The 11501-nt window shown below is 51.5% G+C and overlaps 1 protein-coding gene across 1 annotated transcript in view; it reads left to right on the top strand.

Annotated features, from left to right (window-relative positions):
• Positions 1 to 691: 691 nt before the first annotated feature.
• The window catches only part of Ppl (periplakin), a 47851-nt gene continuing 37041 nt past the window's right edge, over positions 692 to 11501 (top strand). The window contains exon 1 of the mRNA XM_031361484.1: positions 692 to 955. Coding sequence (XP_031217344.1) covers positions 894 to 955 — 62 coding nt within the window. The 5' untranslated portion in view covers positions 692 to 893. The remainder of the gene's footprint in view (positions 956 to 11501) is intronic.

Genomic DNA, 11501 nt, shown 5'->3' with positions numbered 1-11501 from the left:
GGACATGCGGGCAGCAGTATGCAACATTGTTTCTCTCAGGCAGAACTAAAGATTTTACGACCCATCCTGAAGGCCCTCTATCACGCCAGGGCCCGGGGTTATGATCATTTCAAGGGATATTTATGTCCTCCCCAGTTGCTTTCTGCCTGTTTGAATTGCCACTGTGTGCCAAGCTCTTTGGTGAATTAGCTACAGGAATCTCCCATACCCCTTTCGGATGGGGGTCATCGTTATCGTTCCCTAGGCCAAGGAGGAAGCTGAGGCAGAGGACAGTAAGTAAAACAACTCTCAGAAAAGTCCTAACTGACCATAGGTGGCCACGAGAATCTAATTCAGTCGCATGCTGTGGCTTGGCCATCGCCAGTCCCTCTGCTCCCACCTTGAGTGTGATTTGTCGGGTCTCCCACACCTGTCTGAGTTTCCACATGTGGGTCATCACAAGAGGAGTGTCATGGTGTTTTGGGATTGCCCAGGTAAACCCTCCAGCCAGGGGGCGCGCCAGGCTCTGTGTACACGATGGGCGCGGCCTCGAGGCCTGGCGCAGGTGGCCTGGTCGTCCAGGTTCTGGCGACAAGCTACACAGCCTCTACAGTACCTGGCACCGGGGGCGGTGTCCGGCGGGGACCCTGGGAGTGCGTCCGAAGCCCCGCCTGCAAGGTAAGCGCCACCTTCCCGGGGTGTGGCAGGCAAGCAAGTGGCCGGCGATCGCCCCGCCCTGTTTCAGTAGTGACCCAGACCCGCGGCCCTCCGCACACGGGGCTCCGCGCGCCGCCGCCGCCGCCGCCGCCGCCGCCTCCGCCTCCGCCGCCGCCTTTCACCTGCGTCCGCCGCCCGCTTTCGGTGCGCGCCGGGCCCGTCGCCGCGTTCCAGATCCCACCATCCCGAGCGCCATCATGCACTCGCTCTTCAGGAAGAGAAACAAAGGCAAATACAGCCCAACGGTGCAGACGCGGAGGTGAGGGGGTGCCCTGGGTTAGGATGAGGGAGAGCTGAGTCAGGAGTGAGGATACCTGGAGACATTATGCGGAGGTTCCTCTGTAACTGGAAAGTTCTGCCCTGCTGGGATGGGACCGGTGAGGGGGCGCCAAGAGTGACAGGAGGGACTCTAGAGCCCCATGATGCGCTACTTTGGGGGCCGAGATGGTGGGGACTTGAGTAAGGAGTACAAGCTGTGGGGTTATTCTTAAAGCTGGAATCTCGGTCATGAAACGTTGTGTTTCCACCCTGGGACTCGGAAAATAAGTTGTGTGTAGGATGATCCCCTGCGGGAATTGTAGACCGCGCAGGTGCTGCTGCTGGCGCTGGACTGGGAGATATGGTGGCTCCGAGGGTGAGCCACCTGTCCCCGGCTGCACCTGCCTGCCAGCGCTGCAGCACTCGGAGGCCACAGGCTGCGGTGGGTCCAGGGGCCCCCGGGGGCCTATGCTGAGGCGTTCTCAGGCTCTCCGGACTCCCGCTCAGCCCGGCTGGGTGGGGACAGGCCAATTTCTCTCTGCGTGATTTCTCAGGGGTGTGGCTCCTGGAGCTTCCCCACCCCCTATCCCCGAAACTGGCCGCGTCTGCCATCCCTGAGTTCTCAGGGCCGCCCGAGAAGAGAATGACATGTCTTGATGTGTCTGGATGGAGAGACAGCCCACGTCGGTTTTGATAAGCCTAATGTATTCATTCGCTTAATAACCGGTTTGGGGGAGACTGGTGAAGTTGCTGAGATTGAGGGAGGGGTAGAATCCGTTCCTCTGCCTTGGCACCCCTCTGGGGAAGTGGGGGTGGTCCCTCCAAATAACTTTAGGCAGATGCGAAGTGACAAACGTTACCACTCACCTGGTTGAGCGGCCCAATACCTAGCTGGGCTCCTCCCCTGGCCCATGAACAATTCCTCCCGGCTCCCCAGACTCCAGATGGAGGCAAGACGGGAGACTCTGAGCCCAGAGCTTTCCCACTGACTGTTTCTGCCTTTCAACCCAGGCCCACCTACTGAGACAGGTGCCCTGGCCAACTGCAGCCTGGAGTGTGGCCTGTGTATTCTTATGCTTTCAGAAATTCTGCTTTCCTGTAGTCCCACTGACAAGGCTGTTTGAAGCTCAGTGTAATTCCTTCCCTTGTTCTGTGGTCCCCTCCCCTCTCCTGCCTTCTCCTCATCAACCCTGTCTTTCAGTCTTTCACAACCCCAGAGGCTGGGCAGGGCTCTTCACGCGTTCCTCTGTGGCTGATCCAGCTGGCTGTCAGAGCCAGTTGGGGTCCTATCCAGTCCTTGGGCTGTATTGCACAATCAGACACTCTGTGCCAGTCCCACAAGGGGTCAGGCCCCTGTGGTCCTCACCAGGAGGAGAGTCACACATCCCAGGAGCTGGGCCAGGTCCCACCCCCAGCCCAGCCCTCCAGTCTGGAAGGCCTGGGCTTGGCGTAACAGCAAAGGCAAGAGAGCTCTGAAGGGAAGGGAAGGGTCTCTGTCCTTTCCAGCCACAGGGGCTCTGAGAACCTGGCGGTTAAGTACCAGAGTCCTGCCTGCCTCCTGGACTAGGCAGCTCCACTTAGTCCCTGACTGGCAGCTTTACCCACGCACCTCAGCTTAGAGGTCTCTTGTGGTCACCCAGCCCTGAGTAGAAACCACGTATTTCCCTTCATGGTTTCCTAGCCCAGAGTGCCCACTGTGCCCACCCCCTACTGGAGGGCTAGCTCCTTCCAAACTGTGAGGTAGGGAATCCTAGTGCCTCTTTCTCTTTCTCTCTCCCTCTCCCTCTCTCTCTCTCTCTTGAGACAGGCTTTTGCTATGGAGCTCAGGTTCACCTTGAAACCACTGTGTAACTCAGCCTTGAACTCCATCCTCCTGCCTCAGCCTCCCCAGAGCTGGGGATTACAAGAAACTCTGCAGCACTGGCTGGTGCCCATCCAGCCTTGTAGTAATCACGGTTTGTGTGTGTGTGTGTGTCCTTATTGTTTCAACTGTGGTTGCTGGCCATAGGGAGTGCCCCCATAGTTATCCCTGTACTCTGAGTTCTCTGTGGTTCCTCTGTTGCTGTCTGAGGGAAGGAGACAGTAGGGGGAGATAGGGAGGAACTCAGGTCCAGAGAGCAGAAGCCATGCTGCTCATCCTGGTTTTGATACACTGGTGCGAAGCTCTGAGCCTCAGTTTCCCTGCCTGCCAAGTATTTCAGTGGAATAATGGGCTAGAAAAGCAAGGTCCCGGCATCCCAGAAACAAGAGTTCTTCGTGCCTTCCCAAGCCCAGGGGACCCAGCAGCCCTAAGTCAGGACCTTTATGCCCAGGCAGCCAAGGGTTTGGACAACACAAATCCCTGTCAGGGACAGAGATGCCCCCTCCCTGTTTGCCTGCCTTTTGGCAGATGACATGGGTTGAGGGGTTCCGGGCAGGGTGTGAACTCCCCACTGCTCCCATCACCCTGGTTCCTAATGACAGGTGTGGATGTTGGTGTTCACACCTGAGCTAATGATAGGGTCAGGCTTGCTGGTGCAGATCACTAAACTAACAGGAAGGTACTGTAGGGTACATGCTCGTGGCCTGTTGGCTGTGCAACTTTAGTGGGGGTTCTCGACCTCTCTGAGCTACTTTCTAACCTAGAATGGGAGTGATAGAGCAGCTGCCTGTGAGTATTGGCTAAGGAGGAAATGAAATAACCAGGAGAAAAGGGCGAGATCCAGGGGACCCATCCACATACGAGGGGTGATGGTGGTGATGATGAAAAATAAACAAATGCAGGGTTGTGTAGCTGGGGATCCATGAAGCCCTCGGTTTGACTCCCAGAACTATGTAAAAACAGGCACGGTGGCACATGCCTGTCATTCCGGCACTTGGGATGCAGAGGCAGGAGGGTCAGAAGTTCACGGCCATTCCTCCATTACACAGAGGAATTGAAGCCAGCCTAAGCTGCATGAGACCCTGTGTAAACACAAACATATGAGTGCAAAGGATGCACCTACTATAATGCCAGGAACAAACCCAGATATCCGTGGGCGGAGCAAAGCTAAGGGAGGAGACCTTGACAGTTGCTGGCATCACAAAGGGGAGATAAGATGAGGTCAAGCTTAAACACAAGGATGACCATGTGACTGATGGGTCAGCATGGGTCTCCAGTCCACCCACTGTGTGTTCTGGAATGGTGTACTTGAGGCCGTCAGGTCAGAGTGCATCGAGGAAGTCTTCCTGGGAGAGATGTCCGAGTGAAGCACCTAAAACCTGACTTTGGGGTCAGACTGACTCCAAAGGCAAACTTGTGACCACGACGAGTGATCTCTGTGTCTTCCAGACCAGCCAGGCCTACATCACAGAAAGAGCCTGTCTCAAATGATAAATAGAACTGATCTCACATGCCCACCTCCAGTCATGCCCCATCCCCAGCCTGACCAGCACACCCTCTCCCAGCCCCATCCAGTCTGCTTGCAGGAAGGCTGTCTTTGTTACTCACTGTGTGGCAGAATGCCTGACAGACGCTACTTAGAGGGGGAAGGGTTTACTTCACAGTTCTAGGAGACACTCTGTCTGTGGGGAGGCAATGGACGCCCTGCACCCCCAGTGTGCAGATTTGGATGGTTGCTGCTGCTCAGCTCGCTGTCTCCTTTTTCTTCATTCTGGGACCCACCCCGGGGATAGTGCTGACTGTATTTAGTGTGAGTCTTCACACACCTCAGCTAACCCAGTCTAGAACCTCCTTGTCGGGAATGCCCAAAAGTTTGTCTCAAAATGATGCTAGGTTTTATCAAGTTTATAATCAAGAGTAACCATCACAAATGGCCCTGGCCTGGTGAGAGGAGCCTGTGTGTAGGGAGGGGACTAGCAAGAAGAACGTCTTGGGGCATCATGACCATCTTGGTATCTAAGAGCAGTGTTTGATGTCCACGAGTCATGAGTTCAAGCCCCAGTGTGCCTCTCCTGAGCTGTGTGACCTTGTGAAGATCACTTTGTGTCTAGGAACCTGTTTTGTCATTTGAGTAACAGAAGCAGTGTCACAACCCCCTCTCGGACCAACTGCTGGGTGGGTCACCAATGTGACTGTGGGATAGGCCTATCTCTGGATCAGTCTCAGAGGAGGTAGCCATCACACACTGCTAAGAGGGACATGGTCCTAAGTCTAGAAGCCTGCCAGGCAGCAGACTCGAGGCTGTGCATGCACCCACTGATGCATAGCAGCTGGAAGGAGAGTGACTTAAAGGAGGGCCCGTCAGCAAAACATGAGAACCTGGGTGTGTTGGGCAGAGTAAACTGCCTGCCGCATCCCTGCACCTGCCAAAGAAGGGCTACATGGCTGAAACATGGTAAGGTGTCAGTCTGACCACCACATGGGCTGAGTCCCACTTCCTAGAGGTGAACACTGAGGCTGAATGTAAATGAGCACCCCTGGCTTACAAGAGGCCTCTACTGCGACACAGGAGTTCTAGAAGAGGGGTCCTGCCCCCATGCCTGAGAATGGTGGCTGAATGTTGACCCCACAGCTTCAGACTCTTTACTTAGTTAATCTATTAATTTGTAGGGTTGTGGGAGTGTATTTTCGTCTCAACTTCTATATACCCTACAGTATCCTTGAACTTATCATATATCCCAGGCTGACTCCAACTCATTCTGTAACCCAGACTGACCCCCAGTTAACTACATAGCCCAGATTAGCTTTGAACTCCTGAGTTTTCCTGCCTTAGCTTCACATGTATTGGGATTGCCTTTAGAAGCCACTACATCCTAGTCTGACCAGCTCCCTGCAAAACATTTTGGCAGATGAAGAGATCTAGGACAGAGTTGGGCTGTCTTCGGGAAGTCCTGCTAAAGACCCAGTCACTGTCATGGACCAGCCTCTGGAGAGAGAGAGGGAAGCATGGCTCAGCTAACACCCTATCAATGTTAGTTACTACCCAAAGCTGAGGGGATGGGAACCAGGCACTCCCAGGGTTCAGCAACCCCCCCCCATAGGCAGTGTGGGACCTCTCTGGCACTTGGCTGTGCCCTCCTGCCTGCCTCAGCCTGTCTAGGCAGCTGGAAGAGGGAACTGGCCTCGGGGCTTTGTTCTTTCTGCTTTTCTAGTCGCAGCCTTCCAAGCCTGAGAGGTCTCCTGTCACCCTGTCCTCCCTTAAATGGGTCCCCATTGCTGCCTCCAGAACTCACAGCCCCAAAGCTGGCCCTTGGCCATTCCTGTTTTAATCCAATAGACGGTCCATCTCCCTGCTGCAGGCATAGCCATTGCTGCATGTGATGACACCATTCCCAACCGTTTGACTTTTCTGGGACACTGGCAAACGCCACCCTGCACAGGGTGAGTGCCTATCCTGTCTCCATGTCGCTCCCAGCCCAGCCACAAGGCTTTGGGTCAGGCTGTGCCTCCTGCCTTAAGTGTCCTTTCCCTTCTCCCTGATTTACTTGGGTTTCCAGGGGGAGCCTTCGAAAGCCTCTGTACTGAGACACACCCATCTGGACATTGTCTCAAATAAGTCAGTCTCATTTTGGTGTTGTTTGGGTTTGTGTGGTAGCCCATTGGACCGTGAGTGTAAGAATAGAAGCAGCCATCAGATCAGAGGCTAGAGAATGGAGGTGAGCTGAAGAAGGTTGAGTTCTCTCTGGTAAAGGGGATACTGGAAGCCCGAGCGGTGTGTCCCACCCCCATCCAGTCTCTGACCTGCACTAGGGAGGGGTCAGAGTAAACGACAGGGTAACAGTGAAGGGCACTAGGTACTGAAATATAAGAAGGAGGGGGAGGTGGGGGCACTAAGCAGAGCTCAAGGGCTGTCAGGAGATGGACTGATAAAGATCAATTCAGACTGGATTTTAAAAGACACATTGTATCCTCACAGGGATACAATTTGCTGAGCACGCAAAGCAAGTGGATGAAAGGTGAGAGAGAATGTTAGTAAGTTTAAAAATGTACAAACAGCACCAGGTGTGGTGATGCAGGCATGTAATTCCAGCACTGGGAGGCTAAGGCAGGAAGACTGTGAGCTCAGGGCCAATCTAGGCCACATAATGAGACCTTAACTCACAACAAAAGCACCTATCAACAGCAACGAAAACGAAAAAGACAAAAAGCAATTTTATTGCTAACATTTGGATGTAGACAGATGTATCAAAAATATAAATAGTGGGCTAGAGAGATGGCTCAGCAGTTAAGAACATGCGTTGCTATTACAGAAAGCCCAGGTTCCATTCTTAGTTCACAACCTTATGCAACTCCAGTTCCAGCGGGTCCAATAAATAGCCTTTTCTGACCTCTTAAGCACCAGTCACACTTGTAGTGTATAGATGTGCATGCAGGCAAAACACACACTCAGAGAAAAATAATAGAATGTCAAACTAAATAAAAATATATACTCCTGAAAGGGGGACTGGAAAATGATTGATATAAATGTCCTTTTATTTCTTTTTAAAGAGAACCTGTAGTGACTATGACCTTAAAAGGACACCCACTAAGTCCTAGTGGCAGACACAGGGTGACCACTTCTCTTTGGTACTATTTTGCTGGCTCAACTGGGTCACAATGACTTAACTCTAACTCAGAATGACATTCTAATGGCCAGAGGCACCATAGCCAGCTTGAGCCCTGTAAATACCTTCAAGACTAGATTCATGGCTTGACCTTTGTGTCTGTAATGAGAACTGGAGGCCTGGAGGCCTGGAGGTGGTGCCCTTCCCTGGGCAGAAACAGCTTGGGCCTTAAAAATAGAGCAGGATTTACTGCCCCAACAACACACACAGTGTAGGGTTAACTTCCCCAGGATTAATAACTGGGTGGGGAATTGACTGTCTAATTACCACAGAAGTTTCTAGTAGGGAAAGTATCGGTCAATTGGTTAATCAATCTGGTATTTATTGAACACCACCTGTATGTGGCTTTCTCTTAAGATTTCCTTCTGGTGGAGACTTGGAACTTTTTCTCATTCCTGTTGCTCAGCTTTGACAGTTGCTATGTTTCAGTTCCTTGTTCTCAGCCCTGGCTGTATCTCAGAATACCCTGAGGAGGTCTACCAGGATATATCTTATCTCAGACTAATTAAATCAGAACCTTTAGAGGCGTTTGCCTCCGTTCATTGGCTGTGCAGTCAGGAGTAACCACAGTAGTGATATTGATGACATGCTCTGTCCTGCATCCCCTTTCAGCGGCACCTTCCTGGAATGTCACCTTCTGTTCTTTTATGCTCAGCTTTCCTATATCACATAGTTGTAGGTATATCTTTAAATGCCATACAAGCCAGGGTTGTCGTGCACACCTTTAATCCCAATACTCCAAAGTGGATTTCTGTGAGTTCCAGGGAGGGATATCTATCTTTGAATTGGGTGTCACATAACTCAGGCTGGCCTTGAACTTTTGATATAGGTAAAGATTACTTTGTACTCCTGGTCGTCTCCCAAATTCTGAGATTACAACCACGAAACATCATGCCCAACTTATGAGGAGTAGGAACTGAAACCACCAGGCTTTATGCATGGTAGTGAAACCACCAGGCTTTATGCATGATAGTCAAGCACTCCACCAACTTGAACTAGATCCCCAGCCCCTTAATTGGAGAGTTTAACTCAGTTATGTTTATTGTGGTGACCAATGTGCTTGGACCCACTCTGCTGCTTTGCCATTTATAGTGTTTCCCTTTTTCAGTTCTTTGTTCTTTACTCACTTTTTTATTGGATTGAGTTATATTTTCCACAATTCATTTTAGGTCAGAAGAGCACCTACAACCCTAGCACTCAAGAGGCTGAAAGCAGAGGTTTGCAAATTCAAGAACAGCCTGGTCTACAATAGTAAGACTGTTTCTCCAAACAAACAAACAAACAAACAAACAAAGTTGGATTAGGAGGCCCAAGTTAGAACTAATGAGGCTGAAAATACCCTGGCCTAGCTAATCTTCCTAATTATAGTCATTGGGGTGTTTTCTTAACCCTCCCTAATAGCCCATAAAGTTTAAGACAATAAAGATTTACTCATCTGTAGGGTGGGCCCTTCTGTAACCCTTAATTCCAGGGCTTGCATAAGCTTGGGGCTCAGGATATAGGCATTAATTGGACCGGGCATTTTATGGTCTGTCTGCAGCTCATATCTCCAGGGGCTTATGGTCAAAGTCCTGTCCTCAGGGTCTGTGACAAGGCATGGGAGATGGCAAGGAGTTGGGGGGGTAGGAGTGAAATGTATTGAGCTGTTATCAGATGTCTAGGGAGTGCCTGCTGGGCCGCCGCAGTTATGAGTGTAGACACTTACTGACCAGTCTAGGTGCATGGGAAGACTCTTCTCAGAACGGTTCCTAATAACAATAACTGCATTAAACAGCAAAAACGTCAATTCTACCACAAGCACATGCAGATGTGTTAGGAGAATCTGTGAAGCCCCCACCACCCCAGCCTGTTCCGAAGTGCAGCATTCCACCCCAGCATGAGCCAATAACAACCATCTTGTCAGGTGGCCTGAGGGTCAGAGAGGGAGCCTGTGTCATCGCTGGGTGGGGTGTGTGATCCAGGTTCCTGTGTTACTAGTTCCTTGCACTTGAAAGTCCTGTTCAAAGGGACAGGTGCGGAGTCCCTTGTGGTCACATCTAAAAGAATGACTCAGCCTGGTTTACCATCACTGATTGTCACCTTGCCTGTTACCTGGGATTAATCCACTGACCAGGGTGCCAGCAAGATGTCAATTACCCGACACTCCTGGCAGTGCCTGCCTCGCCCTTCTGTCCCAAGTGTCTAGGGTGCTATGGGTTAGGGTTGGTATTGATGTACCTGCACCTTAGACCGGGAGGTTGCTTTGGAGCCTGGCTGCTTAGATGCAGATCTGTAGTTTCTCAACTGTGTGACCTTGGCAGGTTTCTTAAATCTGCTGTGCCTCAGGTAACTTCATCTTGAAAAGAGATGTGGAAGTTGCTGATGCTCTATGAAGTATCTGCTCAGTTCAACACCTGCTGATGGAGCCCCATATTTAAGCAATAGAGAGGCTGAGGCAGGTGGATCATTGGCTAAAGGCCAACCTGAGCTAATAATGAAACCCTGTCTCAAAACAAAACAAAACAAACAAACAAAAACAAATAAATCCAGCCCCTTCCAAATAAAACCAAACTCAAAAGAGGGTTGAGGAGGTGGCTCTGTCAGTAAAGCATTTGTCTCACAAGTGGGAGGACCCGCATCTTATCCCCATAGCACAGGTTAAAAGCTGGGTGTCGTATCTTGTGTCAATCCCGTAGTTCTGAGGCTGGGGAGTGTGAAGTGGAGACACTAGACTCCTGCAAGCAGGCTAGCCAGCTAGCCTGGACTACTCAGTCAAGTCCCAGGCTATGAATGACCTTCTTTCAAGTAACAGGGGAAAGGCAAGCTGAGAAATGACAGCTGAGACAACCATGGACGTATGGAGAAACTCATACACAAATACACATGCATACACTCTTCCCCACACAATGTGTGTCTGTGCACGTGCACTAAAATACAATGTGCACAAGTGAGGGCTGGGTATATGGCTTGGTGAGTAAAGGTGCTTGCTACCAGGTTTGATGACCTAAGTTTGTTCCTTGGCACCTACATGATAGAAGGAGAACCAATTACCTCAGATTGTCCTCCAACCTCCAGACATGCATGCCCATATTCATACACATAAAATAAATGAAATGAGTAAAAGGGAAAGAAAGAGACCCTGACCCCAGTAACTCTATTGTCCACCCTTCCCAGGCCCTAATTCCCAGTTCTAATAAATGACACATTGAGAGGGCTGAGCTGGCAATGGGCACCAGTGCACACTCCCTAATTCCTGACAGCCCAGGCAAGTTCCAAGTCACTGTTTAGAGGAGACCAGGTTGGGGGCTGTGTCACACCCAAGTCAGTATCTATGAGACCTGATGCCCCTCAGAGCCACTGAGCCCAGCCCTGGCTCCAGAGACAGGTGAGACCTGGAATGAGGCCTGAGAGCCAGACAGCAGAAGTTCCTGGAAGGAGTCTGCACTCCCACACTCCAGCTTTGCCTCTTCAGCTGTCCCCACCTGCACACCCCACACTCACCAAGTCCGAATTAACCCCCAAAAGGGGGAACTGAGGCAGGACCAAGGGCTGGTGCGTGGAGACTGACTCGGGTCTAGGGAGTCAGGCGGCTGTGGCAAGAATGGAGTGCTAACCACCCCCCTCCCAGGTCCCAGCTCCACACAGAGAGAGGCAGGGTGACATGCTGGGCAGACAGGGCTGCCTGGAGTGGAGAGACACCTCTCCAGGCTACAGGGCAGCAATCAGCTCTCAGAGTGTCTGCTCTTCGGAAAAGGCTGTTCTCCTGGCCCAGGGACAAGCCAAGTTTCCACAGCTACTTTGTATCCAGGTACATCTTCATGCACTCTGACCTTCTCCACTCTGACCTGGGCTTGGATCCGCAAGGGCTGGATCATTTGGGAGTCAGGTTGTCAAGGACATGGAAGCAAATGCCTGGCCAGGGTTTTTTTTTGTGTGTGTGTGTGTGTGTGTGTGTGTGTGTGTGTGTGCGCGCGCGCGCATGTGTGTTCACTTGTGCATGTATGTTGGGGGTGGAGGAAGGTCCAGGGAGCAAAGAACTGACT

This window comes from Mastomys coucha, unplaced genomic scaffold (genome assembly GCF_008632895.1).
Source record: "Mastomys coucha isolate ucsf_1 unplaced genomic scaffold, UCSF_Mcou_1 pScaffold12, whole genome shotgun sequence".
In the NCBI taxonomy this organism is placed as follows: Eukaryota; Metazoa; Chordata; class Mammalia; order Rodentia; family Muridae; genus Mastomys; species Mastomys coucha.
This window is presented reverse-complemented; position numbering and strand designations above follow the sequence as displayed.